The sequence below is a fragment of the Anolis carolinensis genome, chromosome 2, assembly GCF_035594765.1.
Source record: "Anolis carolinensis isolate JA03-04 chromosome 2, rAnoCar3.1.pri, whole genome shotgun sequence".
Classification (NCBI taxonomy): domain Eukaryota; kingdom Metazoa; phylum Chordata; class Lepidosauria; order Squamata; family Dactyloidae; genus Anolis; species Anolis carolinensis.
Genome location: NC_085842.1, coordinates 110,232,887 through 110,252,535, shown reverse-complemented (window position 1 = coordinate 110,252,535; position 19,649 = coordinate 110,232,887). Strand labels below are relative to the sequence as shown.

General features: G+C 40.1%; 1 protein-coding gene across 6 annotated transcripts in view; it reads right to left on the bottom strand.

Moving 5' to 3' along the window:
* Positions 1 to 19,649, bottom strand: part of arhgap26 (Rho GTPase activating protein 26) — a 306,778-nt gene that overhangs the window by 117,788 nt on the left and 169,341 nt on the right. For all 6 annotated transcript variants that reach the window (XM_062973896.1, XM_008104704.3, XM_008104707.3 and 3 more), the window contains exons 15-17: positions 15,171 to 15,255; positions 12,680 to 12,738; positions 11,162 to 11,267 (exon numbers count right to left, since the gene is read on the bottom strand). In XM_062973896.1, the coding sequence (XP_062829966.1) occupies positions 11,162 to 11,267; positions 12,680 to 12,738; positions 15,171 to 15,255 (250 nt within the window). The remainder of the gene's footprint in view (positions 1 to 11,161; positions 11,268 to 12,679; positions 12,739 to 15,170; positions 15,256 to 19,649) is intronic.

Below are 19,649 nucleotides of genomic sequence, written 5' to 3'. Positions count from 1 at the left end.
GTTCCCTGTTATAATCTTGGTGTATATTGAGGGAAGTCAAGTCTGTCATATGTATTTCCAAGGGAAGGTTCTCATGTACATCACTTGGACCCATCCTCACCTCTGGAAATAATAGTTGTAATGCACTTAAACCAAGCTATGGTTAAATATGGGGCAAAAGACTGATGCTCCCTAGTTATCCATACCTGGGTTCAGTTATGGGTCCTCTCACCCTCACACACTGGTTATTCATATTTTAATGAATCTCCATAGTAGGACTAACTATATGACCAATACTATGGCCCCTTCCAGATGAACAATTATCAAATTATTATTCTATTTGAAAAGTCATGGTTGTATCTGATGGTATCCAGGGGTTCTAAAGGTCCTTCCAAGGGGAAGGGCCTTTAGAACCCCTCCATCCAGCATCCCAAAGGACAATTAAAGTGGATTTACTGTCTTATAATAATGTTGTGTCAATGAGCTTAAATGTAAATGCTCATCTGTAAAAGAACCATGCTCATCTGTAAAAAAAAATATTACAGTGAGCACTGAAAAGTTTTCAAATCAGAGATAGGGATCTTATCATATAATTACAGAGTTGGAAGAGACCACAAGAGCCATGCAGAAACACAAAATCAAAGCACTCCCAAAAAATGGCCATCCAACTTCTGCTTAATAACCTCTAGAGCAGACATGGCAAACCTTAGCCTTCCGGGCATTTTGAACTTCATCTCCCACAATTCCAAACAGCTTACCAGCTGTTAGGAATTATGGGAATTGGAAGTCCAAAACACCCGGCGGGGCGAAGTTTGCTCATGCCTGCTCTAGAGGCAGTGTATTCCGCAGCTGAACAGTTCTCACTATCAGGGACCTCTTCCTAATATTTAGTCCAGAGACTGGTGGATTTGAAGTTCATCATGGTTGCATTAACCCAAGAGAATAAGGGATTTAAATAAGATGATGACATTTTAAATTCAGACTGGTCTACATCAAGTTATCCAGAACTCTTATCAGAATGCATACAATCATAAAGAAAAATCATACTGTACACAGTAATATACGTTCTTGGAACAACTTCTATCAGTGAAGATTATACAGACTTTTGAATTGTTAAAGCTTTTCTGGTAAAACTCTATAGATCACCTAATTTTTCAGTGTACAATATGTATAGTTTTGATATATAGAGAGGCCTTACAAAGAAAAGAAAGCATGCATTTGGATGAGAAGTACCTGTTATTAAACAGGAGTTGTACAGATAAGGAGATTAGAAGCTGGATAAAGTCTTGGCAATCGAAAATAATTCTGGGCACACATCAGTGGTGAAAATCATTTAATACTAGCTTGGGGACCTGGCGGTGCTCGGGTCATTTGAGAAAGGCACTGTTTGTCTGTGAATGTTAGGTATTCTCAGTTTGGAGTGGGTGAACTAAAATTCCCAGAACTTGCCAATATTCAAAGTTGACCATTTTGGTTCTGTGTATGCAGTTTGGTCCAGATCCGTCGTTGGCTGGGTTCAGTGCTCTTTGGATGCAGGTGAACTACAACTCCCAGATTCAGTATGTTCAGTTGGTCATGAGGCTTCTCTGTGCGAAGTTTGGTCCTGGTCCATTGTCGGTGGGGGTCACTGTTTCTCTGGATGCAGGTGAACTATAACTCCCTTTTCCCCAAACTTGTCCAATATGTTCTGTTGGTTATGGGGGCTCTGTGTGCCAAGTTTGGCCCTCGTCCATCATCGGTGGGGTTTGATTGCAGGTTAACTATAAATCCCAGTACCTACTACTCCCAAATGTCCAGACCAATTCCCCTCAAAACCCACCAGTATTCAAATCAGGGCATATCAGGTATGCATGACAAGTTTGGTCCAGACCCATAATTGTTTGGGTTCATAGTGTTCTGGGTGTAGGTGAACTACAACTCCTCTAAATTCCCCAGCAGGAGTCACAGTGCTCTGACTTGATGCAGGGTGAACTACAACTTCCACCGTGTGGAGTCAACCCCCCAAACTCCTCCAGTACGTGTAGTTGCTGCTCAGTTCTGCTGTGTTTGTTCTGCAGAGATTTGAAAGGAAAGGGCAGTAGGCGGGGTCATGCAAATTCCACAGCAATGGAGAACCCTGAGATGCCTGTGTGTGGTGGAGGACAATGCAAAATCTAGGAGGAAATGGTCCCCAAATGAAAGCATTCCTTGGGTGGTGGGCCGTAGTGTTTGGGGAGGACATTGGCAGGGTTTGGGCTACATGTTCATGGCGCTCACTGTAACCACAATGTCAGTGGACAGGAGTGACTTGGAGGCTCCTTAGCACTGGGAACTATAGCCTGTTTGTAGAGGCTGGAGGCTGTCTGTGTGAGCAGACACCCGTGCCACATATACACATGTGGGTTTTCACTTTTATTACAGATATAGATATAGATAGATTTACTGGCAGCTATTTTGAAGTGTTCCCAATTTCAAAAAGGTCACACCAGAAATGAAAGAAAGCTCACCCCTTCATTTGTTTATTTTATTACTAATAAATTCCTTATAAAATTCTGTTGTTGTTTTACTTTATTTGTTTGAACCAGCTTCTTTTCAATGTATAATATCTGTATCTATCTGTCTATCTATCTATCTATCTATCTATCTATCTATCTATCTATCTATCTATCTATGTATCTCAATCACATTTGAGTATTAAAAGGGCCGCAGGCAATTTACAATGATAAGCCTTATAAAAATTTTAAGCAATATTTAAAATACTTTAAAAATAACAAATAAAGAAAAGTACATTAAAAGAAAAATATTAAGAAACTACTTAAATACCACTAAAACCCTTATGGAATAAAATTGTCTTCTTGGCTGCTTGCCTAAAACTGTCAAAAAAAGCCCAGTCAAACGTTCTTGGAAGAGGGTTTCACAGCCAAATTACTGTCACTGAAAAAAGCCTGTTTTATGTCTCCATCAAACACCCTACCAATGCAGGTGGAAACCAGGCTTCCAATTATGACTTCAACAGATGGGCCACTTGTATTAAGAGGCAGCGACCCTCAGACACCCTGATCCCAAGGGCAAAGAACAAAAAGAAATCTACTGCAAATGAATTAGTATATTATGATCTGCATATACATCATTTTAGTTGCTGTAGTTTGGAGTAACTGCATTCTCTGAAATCACATAGAACATGCTACACTAATAATGTAACCTGAGTGTGATTTAGGCATGTATAGCCATGATCAGATTTGATTTCTCCAAGGTAGAAGGACAACTGGTGTGTCACCAAACACAAGAAAGAGTATAATTTCCAAAACACGGCAAATGTACCAATAAGGGGCCAAGACATATTTGTCCAGCACCAGTAGAACCATTTAGGACTTCAAATGATTATACATCTAAGTCAGGATGGGCAACTATCACAGTAATCCCAAAAGATATAGGAGGGTATCATTCCCTGTGGCACCCTTGCAATAAATTTATTTCCCACAAGCTCTCTAGAGCAGTGATTCCCAAACTTTGGGCCTCCAGGTGTTTTGGACTTCAACTCCCAGAAATCCCAGCCAGCTTACCAGCTGTTTGGAACTGTGGGAGCTGAAGTCCAAAACACCCGGAGGCTCAAAGGTTGGGAACCATTTCTCTAGAGGAATGGGTAGAAATGTCAGTATGTTTTGGTCCTCCCCACTCTCAAATCATTTTAGGTCCATTAGAGGCTTTTTTACCACATGAAATGACCCAACTGTCAACTACATCTTAAAAAGGCCTCCTATGGGCTTTAAATGGCCCAGAGAGGCTCAAACAGAAAGCAAAACTGCTCTATCCCAAGGGCATGTAAGGGCAAAGAGATTGTGAGCCACAAAAACCATCTCTACCACATTTCTCCCTCCCCTGGTCTACAGCCTATGCCACCCAGACACTAACATCATTGGAATCAAAAGCTTTTGAGATTTCCAATCATGCTTCAAGTGAACGCCACCTGCCAAGGGAACAGAGGAGTCATTCTGCTCTTGTATTTTTATTCTTGCTGTGAGCCTTCAAGTCATTTCCACCTTAAGGTGACCATGGGGCTTTCTTGAGAGGCTCGGTCACAGAGAGAATGGGACTTGCCCAAGGTCACCCAATGGGTTTCCACAGCTGAGCAAGAATTTGAACCCTTGTCTCCCAAGGTCCTAGTCCAACATTTAAAAAATGCATGCTCGGTCTCCAACATTTATTACTTCTTGCTTTCTCCTCTTATAAATACATTTATATTAACTCTGAAATGAAAATGTCTGCATTAAGGTGTGGGAGCTAGAAAATCAGTTGCCATATATTATTAGAGGCCCATGAATAAGATACGGTATAAAAGACCTACCTGATGGCTGTAACCATGAACATCTCCACGTTTTAATAAAACTATTTGTAATTTAGAGTTACTTATGTATGAAAGTTCACTTCAAAATGTAGAACGAAATGTTACTCCATACACACACACACACACACACACACACACACACACACACACATATATATATATATATATATATATATATATATATATATATATGCGCATGCCCTTGGAACCCTACTGTCACTATTATATCACATTTCTATTTCCCTGCCACAGATTCATGGACAATTTCCCTAGAACAACAACAATTGATAAACCGGCAATGGCTATCTTGCTTTATTTAGCATTACCTAGTGCCAAGTGAAAGAGGCTTTACTTTAAGATTAAAAAGGACATTTCACTGAATTAATATCACCACAACTTCATTGAAATATTTCCCCAGTACCTGATAATAAATAAATGCTTATGTAAACAAGACCATAAATAAACTCAGAAGCGATTATATAGACACGTTTTAAAGCCACATATTGGTTTTGTTCAGGCTTGTTCATTTTGCTGTAACACATTGTCTCTAATTCCTTTTAAAAGAGATAATTACAATCTGCTCTGTGTCTCCATCTGATGTTAAAGAAACAATGGGATTTTTAATTTTTAAAAACCCTGATAAAAGATAACAACAATTTATTCATTCCAGCCAATGCTACCCACACATATGCTAGTCATGAGACATTCCAGAGCTCCAGCTCCAAGTACCCCGGGCTCAGCGCCTGGCATCCACCCAACACCACCATGACCTACTTTGCAGAGCAGAATTGGTCCTATTCAGTTAAGAGCAAATGAAGATTTTTGGGCTTCAACAAACTAATGTGACATTCCTTACACAAAAGGTGAATGAGTTGAACATTTACCCACAGTGCAAACTGCCAGCACTCATTATGTAAGAACCACTACATACAATGTTAAACCCTGCTTTTGTCTTTGAAGAAAACTTTCATAGACAAATTGGTGCAGCCACGTTAAAAACAGGGGGGAGAATTGAATTTAAGATCAGCAAAAGTTGACATCATTTAGGATTTTTACTCTCCATTGTAGCCACAAAAATGCTCTCATGAACCCCTATTTTTTCCTGTAGATGAAAATCTTATAGAAGGAAGGAAACACAAAGAGTGGATACTTTCCCTAGTTAAAAGGCTGATGGACAATTTAAAAACGGTAATGTGAAAAATATTTATGCTTGAGCATTTACGCATGATTTCTGAGAAAATCCTGTTAGGGGACGAAAAGCAGGATTGAAAATGCTTCACCTTTAATATCTAGCTTCAACAGTGACAGTTCACATCAAAATGCTTTGGGAAGAAACAGAGATTTGACCCAGAAATATTACACAAATATAAGGAACTTTCTTTTGCCATACTCACTCTATGTCTGAAGTTTAATGAGGTACATTTTCATTCCCTTAATTTAACAGTGTTTCAAAATTTTCTGAGTTTTGGGACAATGATTGATAATATGCTAAATAGAACACTTGCTATATCAAAAACTGTAAATAATTTGAAAATGTCTTTTAAAAAGAAATGGATATACAGCTTCTACACAGAAGCCTTCCTTGAGATTACAGACAGAGTCTCAATTTGACCCTATTTATGCAGGAAAATGCTTAAGAATGTTCAAACTTCCGTACAGTGGCACTTATTTCCCATGCCAGTAAGGGAATGCTCAAGATCCTGCAAGGCAGACTCCAGCAATACATGGAGCAAGAGTTGCCAGATGTCCAAGCTGGGTTCAGAAAAGGCAGAGGAACGAGAGACCAAATTGCCAGTATCTGCTGGATAATGGAGGAAGCCAGGGAGTTTCAGGAAAACATCTACTTCTGCTTTATTGACTATTCTAAAGCCTTCGACTGTGTGGATCATAATAAACTGTGGCATGTTCTTGGTGGTATGGGGATACCAAGTCACCTTGTCTGTCTCCTGAGAAATCTGTATAAAGACCAAGTAGCCACAGTAAGAACAGACCACGGAACAACAGACTGGGAAAGGAGTACGGCAGGGCTGTATACTATAACCCTACCTATTCAACTTGTACGCAGAATACATGATGCGACGTGCGGGGCTTGACGAATCCAAGGCTGGAGTTAAAATTTCTGGAAGAAACATTAACAACCTTAGGTATGCAGATGATACCACTCTGATGGCTGAAAGTGAGGAAGAGCTGAGGAGCCTTATCACCAAGGTGAAAGAAGGAAGTGCAAAAGCCGGGCTGCAGTTAAACACCAAGAAAACCAAGATCATGGCAACCAGACTGATTGACAACTGGCAAATAGAGGGAGAAAACGTGGAGGCAGTGAGAGACTTTATATTTCTAGGTGTGAAGATAGTGATAGATGCAGACTGCAGCCAGGAAATCAGAAGACGTCTACTTCTTGGGAGGAGAGCAATGGCCAACCTCAATAAAATAATGAAAAGCAGAGACATCACACTGGCAACGAAGGTCCGCATAGTGAAAGCAATGGTATTCCCCATAGTAACCTATGGCTGCGAGAGCTGGACCATAAGGAAGGCTGAGCGAAGGAAGATAGACACTTTTGAACTCTGGTGCTGGAGGAAAATCCTGAAAGTGCCTTGGACCACAAGAAGATACAACCAGTCCATCCTCCAGGAAATAATGCCCAGTTGCTCACTGGAGGGAAGGATATTAGAGGCAATGATGAAGTATTTTGGCCACATCATGAGAAGACAGGAAAGCTTGGAGAAGATCATGATGCTGGGGAAAATGGAAGGAAAAAGGAAGAGACGACGATCAAGGGTGAGATGGATGGAGGGTATCCTTGAAGTGACTGGGTTGACCTTGAAGGAACTGGGGGCGGTGACAGCCGACAGGGAGCTATGGCGTGGACTGGTCCAGGAGGTCACGAAGAGTTGAAAACGACTGAACGAGTGAGACGATGATGCAGTTTATCAGGGCTGAAACACTGTGCTGTATGTACACCTTATCTATAACTTTGGTGTGTTCATTATTAAATCTTGATCCGTACTATGCAAAAGCTACACTCACAGTAATATAAGCACACACAACACTTTTACTGATATGCACGTACCTAGTAAGAAATGACTATGAAAAACCAATATGAAGAAACATCAATATGTAAGTATTACCTTCCACAAGTTTGATCAATATACTGCTTTGTTTTGTCTTACACACTTTAAATTTAGTATCTGAACTCTCTGGAATTGGCTCCCTGCACATTTTCTATAAAATCACGATATTGAGACAATGGTGGAATCAATTACCACACAGAGGCACATAAGGAATTATTCTGTCAATGTCAAATACATAAAAACATTGATAATCATATTATTTGTATATTATTCACATACATGTAGTGCCACCACTTTCCCTTCATACAGATTCCTTCTAAAAAAACCTTTTCCTACTTATCCTGTCTTCTTGGATTTCACTCCCATCTTATTGCCTATATGGTTCTTCAAGGTGACACATATCCTGATGATGCAGCATATAATATTTATTAGTAGCACCACATTTTATATGCAGAACTATGTCGCTGTAGACATGAATTCTGTATTGATATATAGATGACTATTCAGTCTGGTTATATGTGATTTCAGTCTCAGTTGTGGCAGTTTTGAAAGGGCAAGATGGAAAGACTGACTGAGCGGATGCAAATGTACTCCGCACATGTATGCTTGCCCACAATGCCCTGCCTCATGCACAGAGGAGGAGTTGTTTAAAGCTACGGACAATGCAGTTGCTGTTGCCCGCTTTTGGTCCAAAACTATTTAGTTGCTTGTGATTTCCTTTTTTCCCCCCATCATTTTTGAAATTTTTTATTTATTTATTTACAGTATTTATATTCCGCCCTTCTCACCCCGGAGGGGACTCAGGGCGGATCACATTATAACACACATAGGGCAAACATTCAATGCCCATAAACACATCAAACAGAAATGTATTTGTCGTGCAATGCTTTTGACACGAAATAAATAAAGTGGATGCAAAAACAGGGTTGTTGGGTTTTTTTTTTGAGAAAGGAATGGTAATCATAAGGGGCTAGTTAAATGGTCCCAGCTCAGGAAAGCCCATTTAGATGAAGAGATTGTAACAGTGCCCAGTCACTAGTATTCATGTTGGGGATTCAACAGAGACGTTTCAAGTCATGATACCATGGGAAGAAACAGAGATCTGATTCACATTGATTTCAGGTCCATTTTGACATTGTGGTGGACTGAGAGATGATTTCTATTGGACTTAATCTACATGGTGAGCAACCATACGAATTCTCCCTGCTATCTTAACATTTGCCAATTTCAACCACACTATTTTGCTGAATTGCCCAGTGAGAGTTGAAAATAATTATCCTGCATGGCAGGGGGTCCGACTAGATGGCCCATGTGGTCTCTTCCAACTCTATGATTCTATGAGTGTGACCTTCAGCAAATTTGGTCTGTGCTCTCACAAAAAGCCAAGATGGCTAAACTGAGCCTGTTATGGTTTGGATATATTATGAGGCCACCTAGCTCACTGGAAAAGACCATAGTAGGTAAGATAAAGTGGTAGGCAATAGGAAAAGAGGAAGACTGCATTACAGATGAATAGACTCAATTAAAAAAGCCATTGACCTGAATTTACAGGGCATTTGATAACTAGGTTGTTGGAGATTTCTCACTCAATTGTCAGCAATTAATAACAACATGTGTTAGGAAGAGGGAGTGCAGTCTCTTTAAAACAGCAGTCACATAGACTGGGGACAAGAATATGAGGAATCATGTTGGATTTGACCAAAAGTATTACATGCTGCTCCAACTGTGGCCAACCAGTTGCCCTCCCCACATGTAACAAAGGAGTAATTTTATAACTTTCTTTTTTCAAATGAATTTATCAGTATAGCACTCCAGAGAAAGGTTTGGCTGTTAGAATAAGCCGGTATTCCATATTATTTCAAACATGGAAGTATCCAAGGAGTTTTCTTTCCACTGGTATCTTAGCCAAATTTCTGCTTTTGAAAACATGCTGCAAACCACACAAACATAAGATAAAAGAGAGCATCTGGACTCTGTCTTTTAAAAACACATTTCAAAGTTTGTTCACACCCTCTTTATATTGTTTATCGGTGTGCTGTTCCAGAATGGTATTTATAACTTAACTCTCTGCTATTCTTGTTTACTTAGTTGTCTGATATAGAGAGGACAACACTCAACCTACTACCTCCTGGAAACTGAAATATAAAGCTGCTTGGTCATTCCAGATGTTTTCCCCTTCAGATACTAAGTAAGGGAAGGTTTTGGCAGTTACAGCAGGGGAAGTAATTTCCATGAGTCATGCAGAACTGTTTTGCCAATATGACCCACATATCTACCATCTCCATGGCACAAATATGCATGCCTGCAAAAAATAAATCATAAATATAATTCTGGGACTGAAAACAAGGAATATGAAGCAGCAACATGTAACTGGGAGTGTAGCACTAACAGTTGCACAAACTAGAGTGCCTTTCTACCCATTGTCACAGACACCACCATAAACATTCCTTGAAATCGATTTGATTCATAGCATATGCATAGTCTCAAGTTGCATGGGATATGATGTGCAAGTGTTAAATTAAGTAGTTCCATGAAACTGCCCACTTTTATCTAACATTTAAGAATAGATTTTCCCTTTTTAAAACCCTGACCGGGTCCAGATTGCAGTACTGTTCATAATTTTGCCAAATGTGCACTAATGCAGCCAAATTAGATGTGACATCAAAGTTGCACGAATAACCCTCTGAAATCTTAAGCCTTAAACCTGGGGTTGTAAAACCAGGCTCAGAAAGTGAGATTAAACACTCATCACCTATAGATTCACAGTTTAAATACATTCCAGAGTTGTTATTAGCTGTGGAGGAAGAAACAAAGAAGTACACCAGTGGCCATGGTCCTCTCTGTATAGCTAATAGCAGCTCTTGTACAGTAATACACAGCCAGAGGAAAATAGCTGTCACATCCCCAATCCACCACATTAGAAGAACCCCTTCACTTATTGCTGGTATCATGTCTCGTTCAGACTCTGGAGAAAAAAAAACACAAGAAAAAGACAGCTCTCTGTGTACATATATCTTTCCCTTTTTTGTTTCTTTCCTTTATGAACAATCAGAAGCTGCTGCTCTTCACCTATTCCTCATAAATACCAAATAAATGTGATTGCTAATCTGTTCCTCTTGGTGCATAATATTGCTCTTTGAGAGCTGCTATTAGTTGTACATAAATATGATGTACTTTGCAAGTGCATTATAATTGAGGCAGAGCAGCTCCTTTCCACACTTCACAACAGTGTACTACCTAAGGTCTATTTTCTCTCATGGCTTAACCTTGCTCTTGAACCTCCTGTAACTTAACTTCCTTGCAGGACCAACATGTTCCAAAATGAGGAACAGATTCCTGACCTCACATGCCTGTCAGAAAACAAGTGCCTAGTCTCACAAACACATGGCATGGAGACTATGAAAGGTTGAGCAAATTACAAGTCCAGGATTCTCTTGATTAGGGATGCTCAGATCTGATATTAAGAAAGGCTTTCCCCCCTCCATCCTTCTTGATGGAGGATATTCTTCACAAGCAGCCAAGTGATCTAATGACACCATGAATGGAATTTTAAATAAGACATTAATTCTTAAGGCACACATTAATTCATGGCAAGATTGAAATCTGTAAGCCCAGAAGTTCATCACATCTCCTTGAGATGTAGGTAACTACCATGCCAGAAAACAATTTTCAACCAAATGCAGGGAACAGGAAAGGTGCCCATACTCTTAAATGGCTACTCCATTTTTCCACTCTGAGGTTAGCAAACAAAAAAGCAAGAGTTTAGAAAAGCCAGCACACATACTTTGCTAAGTGATTCATGAGCAATTGGAGCATCTGTCTGTTTTTCTCAGGAAGTCTGTGTATTAAGCTGTGAATCTCTGAGGTTCTGGATTCTTGATTTTCCAGTTCTGAAACAAGACAAAGGTACCTTTGTTTTCATCCATCAGTCACTAAACCCTAAATTTCTTTTAACTTTATTACTATAATAGCTATCAAACTATAAGAAGATGAAAGTATGTATAATTGTTAGCGCTGCAAAAACTAACTAATTGGATCAGTACAATTTTTATTTCAATTTCTGAGTGACTCAGCTCAAATTGATAGCAATAATAGAAGTCTATGTTCTCATTCATCCTCCAATTGCTCTTTTTCTCATACAAACACACACTCACACACTTCTCTCTTATCAAAATCGTACTCAAAGTTACCATTGCAATAATTGGCAGCTCTCTCTTCCAATCTGAAATTACCTTGGCAGAAAAGGGATGAAGGCTCTTTCACTGGGGATAATGGAACGGTTAATCCTGTTCCCATTTATAGTGGGAAGAAATGTCCTGGAAGGCACATTTCCCCTTTGCCTTGCTCCATATTACAGAAGAGAGAGATGGCAGAGCCAAGTACTGACAAAATACAGATAATATCCTATGAGTTATTTCTTTTCACTGATTTATGGGTATATGGCCTAATCTACATTCTTCTGCCACCATTCACTGTCAGGAAAACAGGCAGATAAACATGACAGTATTTTTAAAAATCTGTAGTGAGTCAGAAATCATTTTTTGTTTCTTGAACGGACAATCAGCATAAAAGAAGCAGAGTTGTTTCCAGCTGCCTTTGCAAAGCTAACCACTTTCTCATTTTACATGACATCAAGTCAAAGGATAAAATAGAAGGATCTCAAGTGTGCTTTTGTTTGTCAAGCCAGAAACCACAATGATACTCACTGATACCAAGTGAATTCACAAAATACTGCAAAAATTCAAATTATTAAAATATGCTTTTGATAACTACAGTAGAGTCTGACTTATCCAACATAAATGGGCCAGCAGAACGTTGGATAAGCGAATATGTTGGATAATAAGGAGGCATTAAGGAAAAGCCTATTAAACATCAAATTAGTTTATGATTTTAAAAATTAAGCACCAAAACATCATATTATACAACAAATTTGACAGAAAAAGTAGTTCAATACGCAGTAATGCTATGTAGTAATTACTGTATTTATGAATTTAGCACCAAAATATCATGATATATTGAAAACACTGACTACAAAAATGTGTTGGATAATCTAGAATGTTGGATAAGCGAGTGTTGGATAAGTGAGACTCTACTGTAAATGTTTCCATAACGTCCTATCACCTTTTCCCCCTGGTGTAGAATGTTTTAGTTCATATGCTCTCCTACATCACAATTACATTTCTATTTGCAGAATTTACTCAAAAATCTCATCTTTGCCAATAAGTTCTAAAAGATTAGAAGTTGTATGATGTTATTCACAGAGGACTTTGTCTCCTATAGGAGACTGAAACAAATTACTTACTTGCTGCTTTGATGAAGCTTCTTTGAAACTGATACATCATGAGCGGCCCAGGGAGCATTCTGAAATACAGAAGAGACCATAATCAAATGAGAACAATTAAAATTCATGAAGAACGGTTAATATGCCTGGAAACATTAAATTACAATAAGTTTATTCATCATCATCTAGGGCAGAGCTACACATTTCCAGCCTATTTATTTATTTATTTATTTACAGCATTTATATTCTGCCCTTCTCACCCTGAAGGGGACTCAGGGCGGATCACATTACACATATAGGCAAACATTCAATGCCTTTTAACATAGAACAAAGACAATTAACCACACTTAACAAAAAGTCATCCTATTGAAAAGAGAAAGGATTTACTTCTATTCTTTCCTATAACTGATCAGCATTTCATCATTAAATGACTAGACTGAAAGGTGATTTAAAACACCAAATCCAAATGTTTTACCCTGCAAAAAACACAGTAACTTTGAAAGAAAAGTTATCAACTACAGCATCCCACACATCAGTCATTTGACATTTTTATGTCAAGACTGGTCAGTGACAGGTAAATATGATATAGAATAGGCCATGCGAACTAACAGAGAAGATAGAATTCAATAATAACAAAAATAATGAATGAAATGTCAGGTGTGTGTCAGTGAAATCTTTCAGATGTCTTTGGAACAACTCCCATGAGTCTTCTAGGATTCTAATATAATGAAGGACTATGGGAGTTGGAATACCAAAAATACCTGGAGGGAACATATTTGACCATTCTGTTCTATAGCAGAAGTAGCCGTAGAAACTTTAATAATGAGACTCTGTTTTGCATCTGAGTAAAGGCAATAGGAGTCATGGCATGGGCCACTGAAACTAAATGTACAAATGCTTGAGTGCACTGAAGGAATATGCAGGTTTCTCCTCTCTCTTTATTTGAATAACATGTAAAGTAATCTTATTAAAAGGAGCAGGAACTGCAGAATCATTGGCTGTAATGATACCATCACCTTTCAGCGCAGTGAAAAATAGGGCAGCATACCTCACAACCTCTGAGGATGCCTGCCATAGATGTGGGCGAAACGTCAGGAGAGAATACTTCTGGAACATGGCCACACAGCCCAAAAGACATACAACAACCCTGTGATCCCGGCCATGAAAGCCTTCGACAACACATTGTAGCTTTAAAGTCAAAGCAGAACACATACCCCGACTGAGGAAATGGGTAGAGTATGAGCTTTTCACATTTAGCTAACATCTAGTCTCTGCCACATCTTTCTATAATAATACACAATTTTTGCAACAAACAAAAAGTTCTGTTAGGATTTTGGATCTTCTCCTGAGCAATTCTAGACAGTTCCTATTAGCCCTATAGACTGATCTGTCGAAATGCTGAAAGAGGGGGAATGAAAAATAGATAAGAGGTTGGAGCTGAGATTGGATAGCCCTCATTGTGTTTGTGGTTTATGACCTACTGCCAAATAAATCCTCTGCATTATCTTTATTGCTGCATGATTGATAGTAATGAATTTCATTGTTCTGAAAAAATGCCAAAGGAAACAGAGCTTCTGGCATAACGTCATAACGTCACCCTCTGCTGTTCCCTGTATTTCCTGGAGTGGAACTTCAGTGAATGACATCAGCCATTGTTACAAACTAACTCAAATACTGCAGCAATATATCCTTGAAAATGCAACTCAAAGAGAGTTTTATGCTGAGATTTCAAACAAGGTCTTTCTGTTCAGGGAAAACTAAAAATTTATTACGGTGGATGGGGGTAGTGGAGGCGGTCTACAAACTAGACATTGGAATTTCAACTAGGAAATAGCATGCTGGAAATTGCAAAGAAGTGCCTTTGGCAACTGGGTGAGGCTGAGCTCACTGAGTCTGTCAAGGCTTACTAAGATGTACTGCAGCAAGCATTTGCAAAATTGTCATATGCTTGACAAGATCGATGGTAGCAGACCTGCTGTCTGCCAGTTAGTGTCAAGATACAAGTAAGAGAAAATGTAGTCCATAGCCTCATGTACAAGTAGGAGGTGCTTACCACTTTTTATACCCACAACTCTTCATAGAAATGTCCTCTCTTCCAGATCTATTTATCCATACAACCAAGTGTTTACTACCTGGCTTGTGCAAACACAGTAAGCAGTTAACCGTTGGAATTTACAGGTGGAAAAATTGTGGTTGGGTAACATGTTTGTATAAGGACAGCATTTCGGTGAAGAACACACTTGTATTCAATCCCTGGCTTTGCCAGATAAGCTGGGAAAGATTTCTGCCTAAATCCCAAGCACCAAGAAACAGCCATGGTTTGACTTGGGATAGGGGATCCCACTTCTTATGGCTTTACTAAAACTCAGATTTGGGGACCCAGAGTAGGTTGGCTCTACCTGACTCATGGCTCATGAACCTTGAGCAGGGAGTCTCATGAAAGTAAAACTTGAGAGTCCAGCAAAAAGAGTCAAGCACACAGAAATGGGAATCATAGGACTTCCTCACTCACCGCAAATATGTTTTCAATGCACTGGTGATTGTTTTAACCTCCCACTCTGCAGAAATTTCATCTTCTGTTTCGGCTGATTTAGGATCTAAGGAAAGAAAGGCATACACATAAGTAAGTCCACATAGGAAGAAGAGCCCATATCCAGTAATAGAACACCTATCATGGTTCTACCACTAACCACATATTCTCCTTGTTGCACCTTTACAATGTGAATACCACAATGTTTCTCCTGGGAGCTGTAGATGTAATGAAGTGAGAAATGACAGTGTTTGGCTGGTCTTCAGTGTGTTACTTTGGTTGGGTGCCTTATTTTAAAATCAAGCGTGTTTCCTGGACAAGTATCCAAAAAAGGAGAATGGAGCAAAGGGTCTCAGAAATATCTTCCTAAAGACACTAATATCACGTCACAAGTCAAAACTAAGTAAGTAGAAATGTCTTCATCTGGCATCAAGGGGTGACCAGAGAAAGGAAAAAACATGGCATCAATCTGAGGATCAGAAAAGCAGTTTGACACTTCTAATTTGCAAGCAATAGCATATCAATTGTATAAACAACAACAGATCCACAATACCATGCATACAGATTAAAAACAATTAATTATTGCTAACAAACAACGTAACTTAGAACCATAGAATCATAGAATAGTAGAGTTGGAAGAGACTCAGAGACCATCCAGTCCAACCCCCTGCCAAGAAGCAGGAAAATTGAATTCAAAGTACCCCGACAGATGGCCATCCAGCCTCTGCTTAAAAGCCTCCAAAGAAGGAGCCTCCACCACACTCCGGGGCAGAGAGTTCCACTGCTGAACATCTCTCACAGTGAGGAAGTTCTTCCTAATGGTCAGGTGGAATTTCCTTTCCTGTAATTCGAAGCCATTGTTCTGCACCCTAGTCTCCAGGTCAGTAGAAAACAAGCTTGCTCCCTCCTTCCTTTGACTTCCTCTCACATATTTATACATAGCTAACCCTTCAATTCAGGTAAAACAATGCATATCAAGATAAAAAATGTTTAAAAAATCAGAGGCAAGATTAACAGCAATCTTCTTAACAGTGGTTTTTATCTAATTCCACTCAGTTATTTCCATAGAGTAGAATGCCAGATTAGATCCAGAATGAGACTCATATAACTAACAGATCTTCGATCAGGACAAGTTACCATAAAACTCTACCAAGGAAAAAGAAGGTATTCATCCTCTTTTATCTTCCAAACCCAAACTTTCAGCTGTAGCATCTCCTAACATGGGTACTGCCTTGCCAGAGGAAGGCCTAGCTCTGTTTTTGTTACTTGGTGCACACCATTAACATCAGTGCTGTGTGTCCTTGTAACCTGGTATTCCTCCAAGAATGCTCTCTAGCTCTCTTTCCACTGGTGAGGAGCAGCTCCAATTAAAGGTACAGGAGCCTAAAACCTGGAACCAATCTGACAAACCTATAATCAGAAAATTGCTGAACTAAATGCCAAATGAAATTGCAAATGGTCACAACAATAACTTTAACAATGAAATCAGCGAAGCTATTAGCAGTGTTCAACAATAAATCTGTCCATCCATTAATCCACCTATGTACTGCACCAAAAGTCAACGGAAGGTAAATCTACAATTGTTTTACTTTTTACTTTAAAAACTGTTTTACTTTTTAAAAAGAAAAGCCCCCATTCTCCCCTATAAATGTAAAGGCATTTTAACACAAACATGAGGATAGGGATCGCGGGGAGCTTTGAAACATGCTTGAGAGGTGCATGAAGCCCAAGGGCTATACTTTCTCCAATGATTAACCCTCCATGGCTATATTATTTGGGTGTAAAGAAGAAGTGGGGAACTTGCCTCTCACCACTGTGCTAGTATAACTAAGGGCAGCACAGCCACTGTGTCACCCTTCCCTTCTCTATGGCCCTGTTGCTATTCACTGCTATGGGGGAAGTGCACCTCAGTGACAGCAACACTTAGCTCATCATGGCTCATACTTGGTGGCCCAGCCTCCACTGGCAGGGAATCCCTGGGAGCTTGGGAGTGTGAAATGCAAGCCCTCCCTCCACACAACCCATGCCTGTCATAATGACAGACGCTTTGCTAATAATAAGTAGCATGTCTGCACTGTGTCAAGTTATGTGAAACAGTCTGAGGGTGAGTCATTGCTGGCAGAATGGCATGTGTATTCATATGCCTGCCCAGGGCAGAAACCATGCTAGACTCAGCCTTGCTGAACAAATAAAAATAAAGTCCAGGAAAAACACACACACACACACACAGGCACAGGCACACTAGAGCCACTGCATCCAGCAGCTACATTTTGTTTGGTTTGTGAAGGAGAAATTGAAGTTCTCACACGGTGCTGCATAATGGGGTTTTCGCTCAGCAGTGTGTCAGCAAATTATCCGCTGAGCTGCTTGACCTGGTAGACCTTAAGCTCACAATTCCAGAAACCTTTCGCCAGAAGAGCATTTGTGCCAGACTGACATTTGCTGCTCAAAGGCAAGGAAAGTCTGCTCACAAAGTTCCCACTGGCTTGCAAAACAGAAACATCTGCAAAGTGCCTCCAGAGGCCAGCTAAGCAGAGTTCAAGAGCAAGGAAAAAGGTGGAGGCCAAATGACTTTATCTTAGCCAGTCATTGTCAGTATGGAGGTGCATGTGTGTGTGTTTGGGTCTACAGGACAGGAGAGAACGACATGGTTTTAAAGTGGTGAATGGTCTTTGTGGGTAACTAAAATTAGCAAGTGAACAGAGAAATAAATACGCATTTAAGTAAATGAAAACTAGCCTACTTGTAAATATTACGCAATATGGAATGAGCAGCTGGAATGGGCTGGGCAGCTATTGGCTTCTTGACACATACTTTTGGTTTGTTTTTCTCTCATACACAACGCAATGGTATTCCCCAATTCTCTTTTTACCTAGGCAGATCGTTCTTAACTTCTAAACTCCATTATTTCCTTGGCACTTCCAACCAACAATGCAAACAACATGTGGAAAAGTTTTAGGGCCCTTCCAGACAGGGCCCTTATTCCAGGCCCTGTTGGACTTTTACCAGAGGCATCCAAATGACACCTCAGGTAAAAGAAGAATAATTCATGACAAAACAGGAAAACCTTGCTTTGTTGTGAATTATATAGATACTCCATTAGAAAGGCCCGGGTCTAATGGGCCCTGTGGAGGTGTGAGGACTTCAGAGAAGGTTTAAGTGTAGTCTGGAAGCACCCTTAGATATCACTGAAAAAAGGTCCACTTTAAGGCAGCATTACTCACTACAGGAGCCAAAACAGAGAAGTTGTAAAGTGTGATCATCATTCCCTAAACCCTATCTTGCAGCCCTGGCCATTTTGCTTTTGCTCATCTCAGCTTTTCAAAGACACCAAACTGCTATATAAAATTATAGAGAAATTACTCAAACAGCTGGATAACACAGCTATTTATGGCATTGTGTTTTAAACCCAGTCTTTAACAGGCTTTATTTTCCATTTTGATCTCTGAGATTTTTCAAAGTAATTTGTTCACAGCTAATGACCACCCCTGAAAATGGATCTTCCTGGCAAGTCGGCAGTGGGCTATTCTAACTCTCAAGACATTCTGAAAATGAATTTAAACTGCCTGAAGTTATGAGGAGGGGACTGGAGTTTTACTTGAAGTTTCCTTACCTAGCCAGCTTATTTATTTATTTTATTTATTTTTCAAACTTATATGCCGCCACTCCCCTAGGGCTCGGAGCGGCTTACAAGAACCGGCTAAAATCAACAATTTAAAAAACATTTTAAAAACATCATTTAAAAAAAAATCTTTAAAACATCCTAAAAGCACCTTTTAAAACATCAGCAACAGAACTCAAAAGCCTGCCGAAACAGGTGTGTCTTACATGCCCTGCGGAAGGCCAACAAGTCCCGCAAGGCACGAACTTCAGGTGGCAAGGTGTTCCACAGAGATGGCGCCACTACTGAAAAGGCTCTGCGTCTAGTTGCAGTTAGACGCAAGGTCTTAAAACTGGGGACTTCCAGCAGGTCTTGGTCCTCAGAACGGAGGGATCTCTGGGGTTTGTAAGGGGTGAGGCGGTCCCTCAGGTACATCGGCCCTGGACCATGTAAGGCCTTGAAGGTAAGCACCATCACTTTGAAAGTGATCCGGTGCTCAATTGGCAACCAGTGCAGCTGCCGTAAGATTGGTGTTATGTGGCATCTTATGGGGACTCCCGCAAGGAGCCGGGCAGCTGCATTTTGCACCAATTTGAGCTTCCGGATCACCGACACAGGAAGGCCAATGTAAAGGGCATTACAGTAATCCAGTCTCGAGATGACTGTAGCCTGGATCACTGTAGCCAGGTTGTCCCTAGATAGATAGGGGGCTAGCCGTCTAGCCTGTCGAAGATGAAAAAAGGCAGTTTTGGTAACGGCGGAGACCTGGGCCTGCATCGTCAGTGAAGGGTCCAAGAGGACTCCCAGACTCTTTACTAGTGAAGATGGGCGTAGCACTTCACCATCCAGGGTTGGCAACT